This window comes from Halyomorpha halys, unplaced genomic scaffold, assembly GCF_000696795.3.
Source record: "Halyomorpha halys isolate HHAL.00 unplaced genomic scaffold, Hhal_1.1 Scaffold840.1, whole genome shotgun sequence".
Classification (NCBI taxonomy): domain Eukaryota; kingdom Metazoa; phylum Arthropoda; class Insecta; order Hemiptera; family Pentatomidae; genus Halyomorpha; species Halyomorpha halys.
Genome location: NW_027105349.1, coordinates 632,084 through 653,513, shown reverse-complemented (window position 1 = coordinate 653,513; position 21,430 = coordinate 632,084). Strand labels below are relative to the sequence as shown.

The window sequence follows — 21,430 nt, the reverse complement described above, 5'->3', positions numbered from 1 at the left end:
AGTTTGATAAAATATTCATTTTGTTTCAGGTCGTGATGGGTTTTTGGGTATTACTAGCCTTGGGTAGCCTCCTGGTAGCAAAAGCAGCTGAAGCACAATGTCCGTGGGACCAACAAGTTACAGAGCTTCAGTCATCATGCATCTGTGCCTACAACCTCCTCCAACAGCTATCAGTACAATGCGATATGGTCGATTTTACCCAGCTCCTTCGTGCACTTGACAAATACAGTCGAGCGACATCTATTGATCTTCTATATGTAAACAATAGTACAATAAAAAGCCTCAATGCAGGAGCATTTAAAAATTTAAAACTAACCAACTTACAATTATCAAGCTGCAGAATCCGAACTGTATCTTCTAGTGCTTTTGAAGGCCTCCATTCCACACTCAAAAATCTTTATCTTCAGGACAATGAAATAGAAGAGGTTCCAGTCGAAAGTATTCGATTATTAAGAAATTTAACGACATTAGATCTCTCAAAAAATAGGATATCACGAGTAGGAGATAATTCATTTGTAACATTAGTCAACTTAGCAACTCTGAAGCTCTCCGACAACAATCTGACAATCAGCAGAAATGCTTTCAATGGGCTTGAATCCTCACTGAAGAATTTAAACCTTAAAGGAACAAGACAAAGGAAAGTTCCAGAAGCAGTAAGGGGCCTGAAAACTCTAGCATTTCTCGACCTAGCACAAAATGGACTCCGCGATCTCCCTGGTCCAGGAGCAGCTGCAATATTTGAAGGCCTTCACTCTTTGACAGCTCTAAATTTAGAGCGCAATGTCATTCAGAGTGTTGGGGATGAAACATTTCAAGCCATCAGTGACACCCTAAGCTCACTCAGCCTTCTCAACAACTTACTAACTGAATTTCCCACTGGTGCACTGCGTCCTTTGGCTGAATTGAGGGTAAAACATGTTTTTGAACGTTTTTATTTTATCATATTCTATCGGTTAACTAATGTCCATAATATTTGTTTTAGGTACTTGACATTGGTTTCAACCTCTTAACAGAACTTCCTACAGATGCATTTTCAGGGAATCCTTCCCTTACACTGCTTGCACTCGATGGAAACCCTTTGTCAACTGTGCCTGCAGCTGCTATTGCTCATTTAAACACAACATTACGAGGACTAAGTCTTGGAGGAAGATTTCTCCACTGCGACTGTAGGCTAAAATGGGTAGCTCAATGGATTCGAAGAGGAGATCTCCAGGTAACATCGAGGGAAAGAAATCCTCAGTTTTGTGGTTCACCTCCACGATTCACTGAAAGAAACTTTTACAGCATAGAGCCAGATGGTATGAATAAGTTTAAGTACAAATAATTTAAACATAATTGTATTATTTAAAACATAAATAAATAGTAAACATACTTTTTTAGTATTGATCCAAATGGAGTTTAAGAATTTTAAAAGTAAAAAATTAACAGTAAATGTCATATAACTTTTTGAAATGAAATGGTAGTTTATTTTACAAAGATAATATATTAATAATTTATAACAGGTAAAATTTTTGTTTTTCAGAATTAGTATGTACAGCAAACAAACAAGGAATAGCCACACCAGTAATTGAAGAAGAACTCATTGAAGAAGAAGAGAATGTCCCAGAAATAGGAGTAGGAGTAGCATACGTAGAACCTCCTGTTTCTAGTACAAGTACTCAGCCAACAACAACCACTACCACAACAAGCACAACCCCATCTACAACTACAACCTCTCCAACAACCACCACAACAACCACTACGACGACAACCACAGAGAGACCTAGTACAACTACAAAACCAACAACTAAACATACAACTGCCAAACCAGAAACAACAACAAACCGGAAAGGTAGTGTTGTACTATCACGAAGCACTCCTTGGCCACAGCAGAGACCACCACTAGTTTTGGGTCACCATCCAAGAAGTCAGCAGGACGTAATAGTGAGATCAGCTCACAGGCAAGACAGTTCAGTTATTATCCAATGGGATTCAGAAACTGCTAATATTCTCGGATTCAGAGTAGTCTACAGGCTGTTTGGGGACAAGAGTTTCAAACAAGGCCCTCCGCTTGAAGCCAGTGAAAGGGAGTTTAAGATCAAGAATGTTCCATCCCAGGTACCTTCACTACTAGTTCATTATTTTTTTATTTCTCTAGCAATAAGAAAACATAGTATTAATGGAAAACAGGAATTAAGAAAAAATCTGTACAACTAAAATGAATGGAGTTTTTTTTTATATTTTTTTTTCATCTATCTTGCTATTTTTGCATGCTGGGTAGTTATCCTACAACTTGCCAACCCTACTCTAGAGTAGGCTTTAGTAGAGGTTAGCTTTTGGGAAGGTCAAGGTTCATTACATGAACAAATTTCATTCCACCCAATCCAAATTTGAACCGACACCACTTCTAACTAAAGGTTGCTAAGGTGAAACCTTAACTCTCAGCCACCACAGCCTCAGACTCATGAAGGACCTTGGATTTATTAGCTAGTTCCGTCAGCTAGTTCCCTCCTTCTCCCTTCGCCAATTACCAGTACCAGTACCAGTAGTTACTTCAGTTACAATGAAAATTAATTAAAACTGAAATTCCAGCAGTAAAAATATGATATTGGATACAACCGATGGTTAATTCAAGGTATCAAGAGAAAAATAGATAGTGTAAAGTAAACAATTTTTTAACAATTAGAATGTTTATAACATAATATAAATTTTTAAATGGGATATAAATTTGACCAAGATATAAGATACTAAATCAGAATATTAAGATTTTATCACAATATTCATTTACAGCAGACTAGAAGATCATATAAAGTTTTAATGAAATATAATAATAAATAAATATTATAGGAATATTTCTTTTGTTAAAATATTTTAACCATTACCTACATTGTTTTATTACTTAAATTTTAAATAACACTAAAAAAATTTTATTTAATCAAGTTACTGGCACAACAGAACTATTTTCAAAAAGCGATTTTGTTTTACAGGAATGCATCATAGTTTGTGTCATTTCTCTGGAAGAAATCAACGTAACACCTGAAACAGTGCCATACAACCAGTGCCGAGAGGTTAGGACAGTAGTATCAGCAACAAACAATATGGATAAGATAACGATAGCTGCAAGCGCAGCCATCTGCGGGACTGTTGTGATAGCGGTCATAATATTTGTGGCTGCCAGTCGGAGGCGTTCTCGCAAGCTTCATACCCTCGAAGGCCATTCTGGGAAGATGGGTTTGCCAGTTGGAGGCCTGCCAGTAGCTTGCTGTCCAGCATCCAGTCCTGGACCTCTATCTTCACTGGCCACGCTCAACGCATTTACATCTCACAAGGACTGGGACCAAGTTTCTGTATACAGTAATCGAAGTCTCAGTCGCCCTAACAGGCTTTACCACATGGAACGACAAGGTACGTACCATGACAATGATCTAACAGACTTTAGAAGAAAGCTCTACCTTAGCTTACATAATGCGTGATTGTAACAAACTAACTTAGAAGTTGTAGCTAACACCATATACTTTTATAAAAATAACTTTTTTGCTCAAACTAGAATAAATTCTTTCAAAATTTGGATTGATATTTTAATGAAAACAACTATACATAATAATGAAAATTTTATATAAAATTTAAATTACTGATTTTCTTTTTTCACTGTTCCCTGAAAGATAACATATACTTTCAGGAGATACATGTGAAAGCCTTAAAAGTAACTATTATATTTATTTGTTATGAGGAATTGTAAGAAATGAATACTGGCTGTCCCTGAGACCCTCTGTCATTGGAACTTTTCAGTTTATCTGAAAATCCACGCTCCAACAATTAGTTCAGATTACTGAAATTCCACTGTATTAAGAGGAAAAAACTTAAAATAAACAGAAATTGTCTTAATGAGACACTTAATTGTTAATATCACCACCCTAGAGACCATTTCAAAACAAGTTTGTTTCAAACCAAATGATAAGCAAGCCTTAATCTTCAAACCTCTGCTCAACTACGTATCACATTAATTTAGTATTGGGCAAAATGTAGTATTACATAAAAGTAGGAATTAAATTAAGATTATCGGCTTACTATTTATTATTTTTACTCTAGAAATAGAAAACATTACTCAAAGGTTTTAACTTAAACTAAGATTAATAACTGAAACAATACAATTAATGTTAGAAGGAGGTGGTCCGGGCTGTGGTCAAGAAAAACAATTAAGAAATACTTTCAACCACTTATTAAAAGCCTTCAAAGTAAGTATTCATCAGGACTAAAATTAGGAGATATAGAGAATTTAAGAGTATAAAACTGGAATGTAAATAAAACAGATGTAAAAGTGAAAGTATAATAAAAGACATTCATATATAAGAACTAACACAAAAAAGAAATCATAATAGTAAAGAATTCCAAAATGGATACAAAAAAGATAAACTCTTATTGCAAATAACAATTTACTCACTACTACTTACATCAGTTAATATATCTTTTTGGTATTCATGTTTAACTTCCTTAGTATTTTGATTTATTTTTTATACTTGTTTGTTTATATGGATGTCTGTCTTTATATCTGTTTTATTTACACGTCACTTTTATATGTTTATATTAGCTTAACCAACTCAGTATCATTTTATTTTAACCCTGATAAAGACCTGCATTGATGGTTGAAACGGCAATTTATTAATAGGTGAAACTATTTCTTAATTCTTTCGTCACCACAACCCATACCATCTCCTGATTAACATACGGTCAATCATCTGTATATAACAAAATTAATGATCTATTAAAATCATGTTTTAGAATATGTTATAATGATGGTCCAAATATGAACTGAAATTTTTTTATTTTTCAATTTGTCCGTAAATATATTAATCTGATTTAAGCCTTTTTCAAACATAAAATAATTATTTTTTTGTAAACAGTTTTAGAAAAAAAAACAAAAAAAACTGATCTCTATATAACTTTTAAAGTGAACTGTTTATTGTACTTGAAATAGTTATCCATGACAGTTGAAATTAAATAAATGTAAATATTTGTTGTTCTATTTAAATTATTTTAGTATTATCACTACTAATGTTTGTAAATAACTTGCCAATCCAAGCTCCTTTAGATTTCTTTTAACTTCTATATAAATAATAGAACAAAGATGCATGTTTATCTGTTTTGTTTTGTTTGGTTATTTAAATACTAAAAGCATGTATTATAGTTTAAATGAATTGTTATGTTTAATATATACAATAATTCTTTTAAACGAAATGACTATATTTGTAATTTATTAACTTCTTTCTTAAAAATCTTCAAAACTCTGTTCTATCTTTGTAAATTATATTTATTGAAAAATAAAAACTAAGATATAATAACCGTCTTGTTTATGCTTTTTTTTTCTACTAAAACTATTAACATTTCCTAGTAATCCCTCTAATCACTCTACTAAATTGGAAATTACAAAAACTAAACACTTGACTTATACCTAATAAAAAAATACAAGACAAGAGCTAGTTGTTTCACTCTGGAAAAACTGTCTTCTGGTAATAGTTTCTAATTTAGTGCTAACAATTATGATAAAAATTTCTCTTAGTTGGGCTTCTAAACAAACATTTTTTTTTTTCCAAACCTAACTGATTAACACTAACAACGATGGCGAAAAGCTGAAATGTATAACTGAATTGTTTGGGATAGGATCAATGACGAGGGGATGCGTAGGGGATGATATCAGATACAACACAAAAAATACAAAAACGAGATCTGTAGCTGATGGTCAATCTCAACACAGTTTTTCCAACAACTCTGGCAGGTTCCTTAATAGTAATGCTTTCTCTTCTGGCTTAGTCAGCTCAAGACCAGGTAATTGTCACACTATTATTTTTCAAAGCCAGTCGGCTTGTTTATTTTTATTATTATTATTATTATTATTTTAATTGAATGTAAATGAATTCTCAAAATACGAATTTATTTAACATTTTTATGAATGAATACGTCTCCTTACCTTTTCCAGAGGACCACTTAATAAATCACTATAATCGTTGAAAAGACATGATGTTTGAAATCAATAAAAAAGAAATGTAAAGTAAATTATAGACTGTTAAAATTAGTTCCTCAATTTCAACTTTTCATATTTTTTTATTTTATTTGTTTCAAGACTAATCATGTAGATAATACATATTTCACAACTTGGAAATAAATGAAAAGTATGATCTATGCTTTTTCTGCAAACCATAGTGACTGATAAAGAGGTTATTAAATTTTTTTTTAGTGTTATTTTTGTTTGGTTGGGCGGATATTTTATTTTTATGGCTCAAAACATCATGGTTATCAGTGCATGGTTTATTAGATGAATTTAGTCCTTTATTTGTGAGAAGGTAAATAAAAATAATAGACAATTTATGAAAAATAAAATAAGCAAAAAAAGTATATATAGAAATTGGGTAGGGGTGTGATCAAGGGAACACTAATAAGTAAAACTTTTTTATTTTAAGTGCCAAAGTTTTGGCCTAAATTGTAAGACTTCATGAGGGTGAAGTAAAAACAAGATAATAAACATTATGAAACAGGAGTAAAAACACATTTAAACAGTACAAAAATATGAAGTTATATTACAATTCATCTTTTTATTTTCTTGTTATACGACTTTTGTTTTTGTTATCTTATTAAATACAAGCTGTTATCTAATTTCTACTTATCCTTGATGAAGGGATTAAAATTTTAGCCGAAACACTGTCACACAATCAAAAATATGTTTTACAAATTAGTGTTCTTTTCTTCAATGACCACACAAAAAATAAAATGAACTTTCTGATAAACATTGAAATTGACTGAGAAACCTTTCAGCCTGAGGCGTAGAAAGAAGAATTGTTCTAAACCTGATCTGGTTGAGGTGAGCACTGAATGTACGTAACAAGCATCTGTTGGTGGTATCAACTTTAAACCTCTCCCCTCACAAAGCCTAATCATTATTTAAAAATTCCACAACTTATAGTTTGGAGTATTCACCAACTCGTACCTAAGTCAAGGGTTATGCTAACAATTACTAATGAGTACAGTTTTTCGATCTTCGCCATTAATGTGTACTATTAAGTTCAGATCCATAAAGAAAACTATGATTATTCATATTAATAAGGAATACTAATATAGTCATTATTTTCTTTTTTAATAAGTTAAAAGTTATAGTAATTTACCTAGTGGTCCATGAAGGAGTGTAATTTTTTGACTAATAGCAATTTATGCATATTAAAAATTTTGTTTTAATATTTGAATGAATGCCTTTCAGAGTAAGATTTAAATTAAATATTTGTCATCCATACAGTGATTAATCAATTGTTATCTAGTAATAGCAGAGGAAGGTTTTATAGTCAATTTTAAATGCTATAGGGGAAAAAATTACTATTCCTAAAATTAGCATTATTTCTCTAAATTCAAAGAACTCAATACTAAATTGATTTGAAATTAATGATGTAAACTTGAATTGATTTTTTTTAAATTAAAAATTCTGAAATAAAAACCCAAAAGCAAAAAATAGGGAGTCAATAATGGGGAAAAAATTATTATTTTCAAAATTAGCATTGTTTCTCTAAATTCAAAAGCACCTAATAATAAATTGATTTGAAATAAGTGACCTAAACTTGAATAGATTTTTTGTCATTAAAAATTCTGAAATAAAAACTCGAAAGCAAATAAATATTTTGATAGATTATTGTAAAAAATGACCAGTTTTTCCTAAAAAGTTAGTTGAACGACACAGTTAAAATCTCAATAACACATAAATCTTACATTTTTGCACAGATATCCGTCTGGCTTCTACATAAAACAGAATAAGTAAAGCTAGCATGAAATAGCTTACGCTTTGCATGGATTCTATTAAATGTTTGCTAATAAAAAGAAAATATATAAATTTAATGTTGTATTGTTCATTAAATTTATAATTTAAAAAAAAAATTCTGCAAAGAGCATGATTATGACGTAGAATCAATATTTTGTGACATGTAATTTACTGCCTTCAGTGTGGAGTGTTAATAGTCTCGACTCCCACTACTCTCTCAATATGGCAGAGAGTATCAAGCAAGGGTTCTTGTACCTCTTACTTTCCACAATTTATATTTTCCTAAAATATTCCTTGTAACATATGATATGTACATATAGTGGGTACATATTGTCACAGTGCCTAAGTTTAAATTCAATAACTTCTGCAGGGATATTATTTATTGTTAAGGATTTATATATTACCAAGAATTTATCCTGTTAGTCTCATATAACTGTGTAAGAACAGTCTTATGTAAATACCTGAATTTTAATGCCAACCCATTAATAAACTCTCCAATAAAACAAAAATATATTCCAAGGCTACCATAATAAAATAACTTCCACGAAACAATTCACTTTGCCTCCCTTAAGAGATGTGACACATGTTAGATGCCTTAAGGAACATTTATAATCAACACAGAAATATCATTTTAAGAACTAATCAAATGGGACAGTAGCTTTTTATTAGAATTATTTCACAAGTTCCAAATTATTCAAAAAGACCTCCAAGTTAATTTCCCTTTCAATTTTCGAAGCAAGATTTTTTATTCATAAATTATAATAAAACGGGAAATTACAAACACTAAGTTAGGATGAAAATGAATTCAACGATAATTATAGAAATACATGAACATCAGAAAACATTATAATCTTAAAAGAACAACAATCACTAAAATTAATTATATCTTCTGAAGAAAAAATATTAAAATATTTTTTGCATAACCAACTTAAATATTATCATAATTATACTTCTATCACATTTTTATAATAATCTATAATTTTTCTTTTTAAATAGTTGAAAGGAAAGGTAGTTATTAAAGCAATAAACAATTAAAATCGAATAATCTAATCTAATGTCAGTTAAATTTTCAAATTCATTGTATGAAGTTGGATGTACAAGATAATAGAACTTAACTGATGTTGTAGAATTAAGGCAGTCACGCCAGTCACTGGCAGTATCAGAACGGATGTCGAGAGTAAGCTACCCGACAGGACGAAGGCGATCGAGGGGCAGGGAGCATGGTCGACCAGGATCCAGGTACTCCACAGCTGGCTCAACACACACTCTAAACTACTGCGGAGACACTTCAGACAATTGGACGGACCATGATATGGACATCTATATGGCCCGTAATCCAACCACCAGGGGTGGCCTTGTACCTCTCTAGTCTCACCAATAATACTTCAGTACTTGAGTAACTCAAGCTTTGAAATTTGAAATTTTGGGTGATGCAATGTAATGCATTACACAGCAAACTGAATATACAATTAAGATGGTATAAATTCAGGAAAAGTGATTCTGTCTCACCCATTTTTTCAAAAATATTCAAGGAAGCTACGCTTTCAGAAAAGAGGTGTTATAGTACTTCTTAATAACATTTTTTTTTTATATTTGCTTGCAAAATGTTATTGTAAGATGTACTGATTATACTGTATATATGTTTATTGTAACTTAGAATAATTTATTGTACAACAAAAGTATTAATATTACAAACAAGCAAACAAAAATCTATTTAAAAGCAACATAAAAGCGAAATGAATAGCTTTGTATGTGCTATGTTCTGTTACTGCTTACAGGACTCTCTTACATATAATTTAAAAAACTTTTTTGAATTCTAAAGAATATTTGGCAAAGAGATATAGAAATCAAATAAAATTCAATAAATATTTTATTCATGAAGATAATGATAATAATAACTTTTCTAGATTATAAATAGATTATTTGACGAACATCATTTTCTTCCTGAATGAAGCATTGCACGTTTATATACAATTATGTATATTCAATGTATATATATATACAAATGTAAATTGCCTTGTGTAAGTGTTAGGAAGCTCAAATATATGACGTTTTTAATACTTAACTAATATCATCAAAATTATTTCTTCTTTGATTTCATCCTACACTTTGTTAATTTATTCAAAGTAATTATAAGCCAAAATATTGTAATATATGTACAAAAACAAAAGGTTGATACCAAAGAACAATAGAGGAAAAAATCTGAACTGCTTCATTTATCAGCTTGAATAGAATATTTTCAATTCTTAAATCATAACTAATACATTTTATCTACATTTGAATTAATGTAATCTAAAATGTTTACTTTGGTTTGATTCATTCGTTATCATATTTTAATTGTGCACCACATTTCATTTGCTAATTAGTTTAATAAGGAAGTGGAAAAGACTGTTATAATTGTAAGATACTTGAGTCTTATTTCCACTACCTAACTTTCATAAAGGATTCTAAACCAAATTCAAAATTAAACACATTTCATTCCATATAAATGAAGCAGCAAATTTATATAGAGGATTCAGAAACTTTGAACTGATTCTTTAAGCAGATTCCAATAATTACGATCAATATATCGAGCATCAATAAAGACTCCTTTAAAATAATTCATTAATTAAAAACAAAATTGTTATGATTGACTTCTGTATTTCATTGTGTTCACTGAAGGTTAAAAAAAATTATATATACTAAATAAATATTTTTTTTATATTAAGAGCTTAAAAATGAATTTATTAATATGTATTACCCATTAAAATGAACCTACAGCATTAAAGATATAAGTTTTATTTAATCAGTACCTGCACTAATAAAAAATATACTTTATAATGAAACAAAATTGAAGATAACATAATACTGTATTAAGGTAGAAGGTGGTGGGCAGCCTTGGTAATTCTTTACATCCTGATTTCCATTTTAATAGATTGGAGTGCAACTTACATTCAAATGGCTACAATAAAATCCATTGAGGCCTTGGGATTAAAATTTAACACTCTAAGATTCATAATATAGTATAACAAATATTATTGAGCTGCAAAATGTCACAACGAGCTTTCGTCAAAATTTCCCATTTCTGTAGTTGTTTAAAAATAATTATTACATCTACTTGTTGGTAAGTTTTTTCAAAAAATTCTTAAACACCTTTTTTTAAAATGTATAAAAAAAAAAAAAAATCATCTGGATTAATAAAAATTTATTTCAATCCAGACTTAAAAATGATGAATTGCTGAGCAAAAAAAAAAAAGTTGTTTATCACGAAGGCCAATCATTTTTTTTTTTTTAATATAACCAAAACATCAATTATTAAAATATAATAAAAAAAGTAGATATCCTACTCACCCTGGGATCATGTTGTTAGAGTTCCAACGAAATCTGATTTCTTGAGAAAATTCATGCCAAATATGTGCAGCAGCCTTTGCACCACCGAACATATGGAGAGAATGAGCCATGACAAGAGCTAAACGCCATATAAGGCTATCCCTTGCACATGTCTTCATGCGCTGTAATCAAGAGATGGCATCAATAAGTCAACCATATTAATACAAAACTTAAATAACTTTTACACAATATTTATTTTTAAGTATAACTATCCTGTTTTCTCAATATAAATGGAAATCGAATATAAAATTATTTCAAGAGTAAAACGTTTAATGTCTAATTATTTTAGATCATAAAGAAAGATCTTAGTGAAGTCCAAAACATTAAACATAAGAAGTTTAGAAATACATAAGGAATAATTATACTTATAAAAATACAGTGTTGATATTGAAATGATTCAATACTTAATCACAATTTTAAGTAACTTTAATCTTATCCATACACAAAAAGTATTTTATCATTTTCATTGCCGGTCTGAATTTTTTTTGTTTTATTCACCACAATTTTCAACAGGAAATGTTAATTTTCAGTCTGAATATATATACATATAAATGATGATTAAAATTTAAATTTAATAGGTACTTGAATTTTGTATGCCAATTAATCACTTTAATGGGAGTTATAATAGTAAATAATTCTTTTAAATACTGCTCTACTCATTATAAGAAAATATTTTCAAGGAAAGAAAAGATGAGCTTTCAAAAATGCTAAATATTCTAAATTAGGTATAAATAATTCATAATATTTGTAATTAGATATTAAAGTTGTAAACTGTAGTAAATTTCCACAAGGCTGTGGTGGTTGAGCTTGTTAAGCTACAAACTTAGCATTCTCGTGTCAGAATAAATCTCGACTTTCCCACTCTTGCTAGAATAAGTTGGTAACCTGTTGGATAACGCGTCTTTTCTAGCCTAAGTTGGAGAACATAAGAACATTAAAACCCAAATAAAATAATAATAACATTTTCCTACTGACTTCAGAGGTGATGACCACGAGATTAGCTGAAGAAACCCTTACTATTAGTCAATATGTGATCAAACTAACTAATTACAAAATACTTGGAAAAAAATCTTTTTTTCAAGAGATAAACTACTTTGTCCAGAAGTAATAACTAAAAAATTAAATAAGTATTACCTGGGAAGAGCTTTTATCAACTTCTTTTTCTTCCAAATAGGGATATTTCTATAAAACAAATAAAACATGTTAGAACAGAAATGAGACATTTTGTCTAGACATTATGCTAATTTAAGTGTGTTTCTTTTTATCGTTACAGTTTATTTACGTTTCCAGTCCATCTACCAAGAACTACAATTAACACTTCCATATTTTTTTAAATATAACAGTGGAAAGAGTTTCTCCTGATGACACATATGATAAGCTTAAGTCAAAAGTCAGATCATTTTTTACTTTTAGAAAAAACTGGATACTTCTACTAATACTGAGAATAGACTTTTAGGCTGTTCTCCAGGAAGCTGATTACTTTTTTTAACAGTATGTAAGAGTTTCATGTCACATAAGAGAGAACCCCATGCTGAGCTATATGTATTGAAATCTCCGATAATCAGCTGGTCCAGACAGTTGGTTGGTAGAATCATTCAAGATTTTGTTAGACAAGTCTATGTACAATGAAGGATAACAGACATTGCAGACAGTCATTTGTTCAGTCAAATGAAGCCTTAAAGTTAGAGCATATTTTTTAATTATTTCATTCATAACAAGCATAAAACACCTATGTTCAATCTGGTAGTAAGTATTAAAAAATACTTCTCATTTCAAAATGCAGTTATTCAGAAGTTAATTTTCACAATATAATAAATTTAAAAAGCTGATGAAAACTCAATAATATTAATTATGTAAGTGCATCTCACAGATAGCTAAACAAAAAAAAATCAAAGAAGAGCCTAAGTTTATATCAAAGCCACTTACAAAGTAATTATTAGATAGAATTGCAGTTGGTTTCATAATATAATAAAACTATTTAAGAGCAAAAAAAAGTTTCTTTGAGTAATTTTATGAATTATGGCAATAGGGGTTCTACCAGACTGTTAGAGGCTAAGTAAATATAAACTTTAAGTAAAAGATACGTACAGAATTTTCTTCGACATCAGGAAATAAGAAAAAGAGAATAGGCATCAAAAGTTTTTGATTGATTGGGCCTTCTACAGATTTTTTTTTGGGAGCATATTGACTAAGTAAGGTAGTAAACGTAGGAATCCTTGAATCTGTCAAAAGACTAAAAGATTGGAGTGCATCATTTGCTGAAAAAAAAAAAGGGGAAGGTAATCTATTGTAATTAACAATACAGTTTAATTGTTACCATAAATATTATTATAAAGGAAGAAAAATTATCTGATGGAAGACCAGTACTGATTCAATACTTTTATAAGAGAAAAATTAGACAACAGAAAATCAAATTAGCAATATTATAAACATAAATTAGTACATACAATCTTTGATGACAAAATCCCCGAGAAGATCCTCAACCGTTTTATTTGATGTACAAAACAATAGAAACTCAGTAACATAATCCGTGAGGAGGCAAACTGGATTATCAGTCTTGGTAATTGACAAGGACCAAACTGGAGCACTTAGAGGATCAAAGTCACTGTAGAGTTCATTATCAACTGCCATTGATTCGAGTACTTCAGGCCAACAAGTATACAGAGTAATAGAACTGAAATCATTTTTTTTTTTTTTATTATAATTTTTATATTGTTAAGGAATTTAATTTTCTATTTTAAGACAAATATACTTTTCTAAACATATCTGATGAAATAAATACAACATAATATTCAAACACAAGAAGAAATAAAGTATAGGACATTAGCACTCTTAAAATTTTGGTTCAATAAATAATTATAATATTAAAAATTAGATAATGTTAATAAAGAATTATAATTACTTTATAGGCTCACAGACAGAGCCAAATGGAAAACTTCCAAGTTCGGACCAACCAATATCACCAGAGAAAAGTTCTATGTCGGGAGGGTCCTGGGTCCAGGCAAAATTTGTCCAGTCATGTAAACAGTAAGCAAATCTTGCAGCAACCATTACTGGCTCAGTAAATTCACCTTCTCCAGTTTTCGATTTAAAGATACTTAATAAACCTGAAATAAAGATATTTCAATAATTAATAAATCTATTCTTTAAATTCAATAATAGATACAAAATTTTAATAGATCTATATTTTTAATGGTATCTATGATTGTTATAAATAATTAATCAACTATTTTTTTTTTTGTGGTAATAAAGGCAATAAGCAGCATTTTTAATCCATGAAATCACACAGGAGATAAATAAATATTTTTTCTATATTCAGAACAACTTTTTTTTCTGAAACACAGTAGGATTATAATATACATCAAGATTTTTCTTATGTTTATTTTTGCTTTTAAAAATTCATAATTTGCTAAAAGTGCTGGGACACACCTATCTCTTTTTACAATGGAATGCAATTGTACTAAAATCCTAATCTTACCTAGAAATCTAATACTTATAATCTTTAAATCCAGAAAATATTTTTTCCCTTTATTATTATTGTTCATCCAACATCAACATACATAACTGCCAACATACTGGAGCTGATGCCGGTATCAAAGTTCTGCACAATAGATTGACGAACATATTAAACAAGTCAAGAACTTAATGTACCTTCATTTCATAAATTCCACCAAAGTAAGTAAGTCCAACAATTTGTGAAGTTGTTTAGGTTTCAGTTTCTTAATCAACATATCACTTATCAACTTACAATTTTCTGAAGTAAAGTGTCCCAAAACAATAATGAAATACAGCTAATAAACTTTGTCATCTCGAAAAACTTAATGTTCAAAAGTACTACATTTAAACATAAGACATTGGACATCATTCACAAACCCGAAATCAAATTAATCATATCCTAGTACAATATAGACGGCAAAATAGTATAATTAACGTGAGATCTTATTGTGAGGCATAATGTGGGCCAGATCATGAACTAGTAGTAATCGTAAAAATTCAACAAAAACTTAACATAAAGAAGAGAGATGAAAACAGTTTATGTTTAAAACTTAAAAAAAAAATTTAACCAGGAGAAATTAAAAATCTCTTCAATTATAAATCAATTCGCAATTGAAATCAAAAATAGATTTGAAGCATTAGGACCATTAGACGATCAGGATTGCAAAGATATTGAGAAGTCATAGGTACAAATCAGAGATAATATTAAAGAGGTCATTAATCTGTGGCTCAGAAAAAGAGAAAGTAGAAAGAACAAACCGTGGTTCAATGAAGACGACCTTCAAATGTGAAAACAAACAAATTCCCCTAAGTTAAAAACTCTAAATAATCCCAGCAAAAATAATGTTATTAAAAAATGAGATGTCTAAATTTCTCAGAAATAAAAAAAGAGAATATTTTAAAAATAAAATAATAGAAATAGAAAGTAACAAAATCGAAAATAACTTGCAAGAAACATAGAAAGGTATAAATGTAATTACAGAAATAAGAGATCAAAATAATAATCTTCTAGTTAATCCAATAGATATGTATTTAAGAAACACTTTGACAGTATTTTGAATATGGGAAATAATTGTCAATCTCCTCCAACTGAATACCAGAGTGCTGAACCGTTGATAGTAGAACTAAGTAGGGAGGAAGAAGAAATAGCCATCGGAAAATTAGAATCCTATAAAGCAGGGGAAACTGAAAATATTCCTAGTGAATTAATCAAGGGATGTGGAGAAGCTGGAATGTCTAAAATACACCTTTTGTTTAAAAAGATCTGAAAAATTGAGAAAATGCCTGAGAAATGGAAAGAATCTCAACTTATTCCAATTAAAAAAAAAAGGGACAAAGACAGATTGTAATAACAATCAAGGGATATGTTAAAAAATGTTTACATCAATCTTAACTAGTCGAATCAAGGACTACGCTGAAGAAATTATCGGAGATTACAAATGTGGTTTTAGGCGAAATCATTCAACTATAGATTACATTTTTTCATTACTTCAAATATTACAGAAAAAGTTAGAATAAAACGGGGTAGTTCATCAGCTTTATACAGAGTTCAAAAGGGTTTACAATTCAATTAACCACCAGCCAGTAGCCGTTTAATATTTTTATTAAAGAGGGATATCAACGAAGCTAGTAAATCTAATACAGATCTACATCACAGAAACATTTATTACAGTTTGAATTGGTAACATTATTCTGAGAAATTTGAGGTTTAGTCGGATTTAAAACAAGGCCTCTTATTTAATCTAGCACTAAAATACGTTGTTAGAAATGTTATGCATGGTGAAAAGGGTTTAACTTTAGTTGGTAAAATTCCTGTGCTTGGTTTAGCTGATGATTTGGTATGATTGGGTGAGGACAAGGAAACAATAAAACTAAATATAACAATATTGATAAACTGCAGTAAGGATCTAGGTCTCAAAATAAGTATGGATAAAACAAATATATGGTTAACAATAGAAACAGGAGTAATTTCAGTGATATAGATATAGGAGGAAATACATTTAACGAGTAGATAGGTTTAAATATTGAAGTTCTATGGTAACTAGAAAAAAAAAAAAAAATTGATGAGGAAATAAAAGTGAGGTTAGGGCGGGAAATGCTTGATATATTTCAATTTCAAAATTGCTTAGCTCGTGCCATCTGTTCAGAAACTTAACAGTTAGAATTTACAAAAACTATTATCCATCCAACTGTTCTTTATGAATGCAAAATGTGGCCAATTACACTAGGAAAAGAAGTGAATTAAGTTTTTGAAAATAAAGTATTACATAAAATATTTGGATCAAAAAAGGATGAGTTAACCGGAGAATTTAGAAAACTGCACAACACTGAACTAAGGTTATCCATTCAGAGGAACCCTGGCAGTCTAGACCTCTCCCCATTTTGCAAGGCGAACACAATACAGTCTATCTTCACTGTATTCACCGGGTTTACTTGGATGTCTTGATTTGTGCCAATTTCTCCACTATTTCCTGACATGTGGTTTCGGCCTGACATATTACTATAGGGGAGTTTAAATTGATATAATAAACAGCAGTATCATCCTCAATATGCAATTTCTACCTTATATCAATTCAACTGAATAACTTGAAAACTAAAATTATAATTATTAAAAATTAAATAAATTAAAAATTATTAAAATTCCTCTAATTATGTAAGTTAGAGTTAAAATTTTTTTTTTGTTCACAAAGGTCATTATTGCAACTTATAAACAAAAAATCAAATTAAAATTATTACACAATATTTTTCTCTTCAATATTATGGACTGTGGAATCATGAGATACCCTAATTAGAGAAGGTTTATGTTTTTAGAGGTAAAAGCATGTGTCATACATGTAAAAGTGTGTCACACATCTATTATATATTTAAATTATTCAGATTAATAATATCAAAAATTCTGCACCTGCTAAATGTCTGCACTGAGATGGAATCTTTTTCAAATGTACCATTTCAAAATCAGTCCTTACTTCTTGTCCTTCATAAATACCAACATAGACTCTTTGCCATGGTTCCATAAATCTCATAAACAGGGGTACTTGACTAATAATAAAAAAATACGTATATTAAAAAAAGGTCAACATCTAGTTACCAAAAATTCAATTGTATAATAATTGTAATTTATTATATATATAAAAAAAAATTAAGAAGTATCCACCATGGAGTAAGCGCCCCATGATTAAGTAGGATCAACTTTCCAGAATATTTCTGTATATATATATATACATTGAACAGATCATATTCATGGAAAAAATTTATAAAGGTGAATAAAATTGTTCTTTTGAAAGAAATATTGATATATTTTATTTTAAATTACACCAACTAATGATAACATTTAAACTTTACATTGTAGGTAGAAAAAAAGACGGATTTCACTTATTATATCATGAATTTCAAAATTTCAATGTATATAATTGTTAAGTTTATTTTTTTATAATGGTTTAAATTTTTTTTGAAAAGTTTGCAAAAATTTAATTAGTACATAAAAGTGATGGGGCACATGAAATTCTATATATATAATTCTTATAGTCATTACAATCAAGTCAATAAAAACCTTTTTTGAACAGAGATTGGTGAGAGTTCTATGAAGGTGTAGAAAATTAGCACCTCTTTAAGTTACAAAAAAAAACCTAAATAATTAAATGGGCATAGTTCTAAATTATTTGGCATTCGTAAAGCTTCTTGAGGATGAAGAATCAATCAAAGTTAATACTTGAATATTATCAAGTTTACAAACTTTCTACCTCAAAAGAAACAAGGATTTAGTTGTCAAGAATAGCGAAGGGTAATAAAATATCACAGAGGTGAAAGGAATTGTGAAAATCATATGAATTATTGTGACTGAGGACTTGCATTGAGGGAATTAGGAATTAACTGAATTTGACTGAGGAACAATTGATATTGGAAGTAATAGGAATGAGGGAGGTATCAGGTTTGTGAATTTTAGGAAGTCCATAAAAACAGACGGCAATGGAATTATAGGAACTAAGATATCTGCAAATGGGGTAGTTGATCTGTTGAAAATGTAAGAGATCCTTGAGGTGTTAGTTAAATTTGGTCTCAAGTGAAGGAGTAAGATCTCGAGATGTGGGTGCATATGACGATTGGTCAGATAGAAGTAATTTTGTCGTCTGGACAGTCCATAATACCAGTCTTGTTGCCCTTATCATCAAGGGATTTTACAATAATTCATATGATATTCTCAATTGCTTTCACCTCTGCGATCTTTTATTCGATTATTCAGACATCAAAGAGGAAATTGAAATATTGGTTAATTCTGATACTTTTTTTTTGTAGCCTTTATTAAGTGGGGGTTGACACTTCAATAGGATGGGAGAGGGAGGGGTCCAGTGGTTGTGTGAAATTTGACTTGATGTATGTTATTTATTTATTTTTTTTAAATTATTGAGAAAAAAAAATTGTAGCGCCAATAGATTCAGGACAAGGAGAGCTAACATAAATGAATGTTCATGAAGTCGCTAGATGAATATTATAATAGAAATATTGTAGTACAGTAAATGGTTAACATTTAGTTAAAATAAATGTTATTACTTACCAAGTAATGTTATTAGCTGCAATAGTAAACGAACTCAATATCAATTTCAGTTTACTTTCAGATGTTAGATGACCTTTCATCGGTGTCAAAACGACAAAGTCTCTTAAACCATACCATCTGACAAGAACGTGGGGGGAAGATTCATCCCCATCATAAACTATTGGAATAAAATCATTTTCGCAGTTCATGATATCCATCAATGTTATCAAAGTACCTGGGACCTGTTTTTTTTTCTCCTCTTCTGAAATATTTTCATCTCCTGAACTTTTAACAAAATATCTCGTAACAACAAACTCATAATCTGAAAAACAAGAATGTTTGTAAATAACAGAATAATTTCAAAAGATTTTTGTTGTACAGTAAAAAGTTTACTAATCCTAATAGATCATTCCATAAAGTAAAATTAACATAATTTTTTTCATCTTTCTTTCTTTCATTCAATTGAGTAAGTCAAGACAAACATATTCTTTGAAGTATCATTTTGCCATATATATAGAGTTCTTATGCTATATCATATATATATGTACCTCGGAGGGATACAACACTATGTCCATTTTTTTCCATATTGACTTTATTACAGAGTTAAAATCAGCTTTTCTCATATTTCTTAGAGGAATAGAGCACTATGTCCAAAACCAGTTAGAATCGGATATAGCATGTTTTAAAACAACACCAAGTCCACTTTCATTTAGAGGGATAGAACACCACTTGGTGTTTTATCCTTCTGAAGCATGTGAATTACTACTGGACATAGTGTTGTATCCCTCCGAGGTACAGATATATAGTCTTAATAATACCAACGGAGGGTGACATGTGTATTAAAAAATTAATAACTATTTTTCTTGATAAGAACTTGAAATAGAGTTGAGACTAACATTTTATCCAATTCCCAATTTCAATAAAGTTACAATGAACAATTTAAATCAAGAGATATGATTAAATCTTTACCAAAATATGACATGCCACATACTTATAACTGTCAAACACTTTTAATTTAATGAGATAACTGATACTAAGAAATGGAAACTGTAATCCATTTGCTTCTTAATTTGTTTATGATTTTATTTTCTAAGAATAAAACATAATAAAAAGCAAAACCCAAATCTTTACTGCTTTTGGGTATCAATTAAACAAAACTGGGCTGGAATTGCAATTATTTTTTACTTATTTTAACTTTTAAAATTAATGATTAGCTTGGAGAACCATTAACATTTTCTACAAATGAAAAAATGTTATTTCAAACATTTCTATCATTTTTTATACTTTTGTTAATCACTATAAGTCAAGGTTTTTCAAAATCAAAAGAATTGAATGAAACAAAAAATACATTTAATTATCCCAGAACATAATTTTTCTGATACCTGACAGATTATAATAATGTACAAATAATAATGCCCAAAATCAATTAGAGAAAAAAAAATAATAAGATTGACTTTATTGAATAATGAAAATAAAAACAACTCTTAAAAAAAGAAAAATAATGGATGACAGAATTTATTTTCCTTATTAAAAATAAAATAGATATAATTTAAATGTAAGCAGGGAGGGAATATTTTCAACTAGAAAATAATGTAACTCTAAAAAATATGTAAAATAATCAATGAAGGATTTAGAACCAAACAGCGATGACATGGAACAGTTATGGAGGCCGGAGAAAACAGCAGAGATCAGTAACAGTTTACTTTATAACTTCTAGTAACCATATAATTAGTTTAAAAAGTACGGCTTTATAAACATTTATTAGATATTTTTTTGAATTGGAATATAATAAATGAAGATGGTTTATTTGATGCCTGAGATCTACCTTCAAAAAAATCTATCCAGAATGGACATATTTTATGTTCAGTTCAGTTGAGTTTCTAGTATTAGCAACTCTATATTCATATTTAAGCCATTCATAGTGGAACAAATAAAATCTTTCCTTCTAATAATTTTTTTTTGTTATATATAATTAAGTTCAAAATTAAATATCTCTTGAATGAAGAGTCTAAAATGGAAACAAACTTAATTTTTAGAAATACAAAACTTAGTCGGGTGAAAATCTCTGCCTTCAATGGCCAGAGGTACTTCCACCATGTCCCATTGAATCAAGCTGTTATTAGGTTAGACCCTACATACATATACATGTATAGAAAATTTAAGAATTATACTTGGTAAAACAAAAAATATAGCATATCACTAAGTTAGGTATTCATAGAATATTTAGGTATTCATTTTAATTAATCACTAAATCTTTTATA

The 21,430-nt window shown here is 29.5% G+C and overlaps 2 protein-coding genes across 3 annotated transcripts in view; one reads left to right on the top strand and one right to left on the bottom strand.

Annotated features, from left to right (window-relative positions):
* The first annotated feature begins 33 nt into the window (after positions 1-33).
* On the top strand, positions 34-10,527 carry haf (leucine-rich repeat and fibronectin type-III domain-containing protein hattifattener). Of its 2 annotated transcripts, XM_014429959.2 has the most exons (6): positions 34-908; positions 983-1,298; positions 1,523-2,097; positions 2,967-3,384; positions 5,638-5,802; positions 8,902-10,526. In XM_014429959.2, the coding sequence occupies exons 1-6, from the start codon at positions 36-38 to the stop codon at positions 9,141-9,143; spliced, it is 2,589 nt and encodes an 862-aa protein (XP_014285445.1). In that variant the 5' UTR covers positions 34-35; the 3' UTR covers positions 9,144-10,526. The 2 variants fall into 2 exon arrangements, with proteins under 2 accessions (XP_014285445.1, XP_014285446.1); XM_014429960.2 differs by lacking the exon at positions 5,638-5,802 and having other exon boundaries at positions 8,902-10,527.
* A 545-nt stretch (positions 10,528-11,072) lies between these two features.
* The window catches only part of LOC106686574 (rab3 GTPase-activating protein catalytic subunit), an 11,036-nt gene continuing 678 nt past the window's right edge, over positions 11,073-21,430 (bottom strand). The window contains exons 2-8 of the mRNA XM_014429950.2: positions 19,191-19,491; positions 17,541-17,677; positions 14,046-14,250; positions 13,591-13,817; positions 13,232-13,401; positions 12,278-12,325; positions 11,073-11,265 (exon numbers count right to left, since the gene is read on the bottom strand). Of these exons, the coding sequence (XP_014285436.1) occupies positions 11,101-11,265; positions 12,278-12,325; positions 13,232-13,401; positions 13,591-13,817; positions 14,046-14,250; positions 17,541-17,677; positions 19,191-19,491 (1,253 nt within the window). The 3' untranslated portion in view covers positions 11,073-11,100. The remainder of the gene's footprint in view (positions 11,266-12,277; positions 12,326-13,231; positions 13,402-13,590; positions 13,818-14,045; positions 14,251-17,540; positions 17,678-19,190; positions 19,492-21,430) is intronic.

Excerpts from the sequence above, each read along its gene's own strand:
- haf (XM_014429959.2), top strand. The coding sequence starts at position 36 with ATGGGTTTTTGGGTATTACTAGCCTTGGGTAGCCTCCTGGTAGCAAAA. Across the intron at positions 2,098-2,966 it reads TCAAGAATGTTCCATCCCAG|GAATGCATCATAGTTTGTGT; the intron begins GTACCTTCACTA and ends TTTGTTTTACAG. Across the intron at positions 3,385-5,637 it reads TTACCACATGGAACGACAAG|GATCAATGACGAGGGGATGC; the intron begins GTACGTACCATG and ends TGTTTGGGATAG.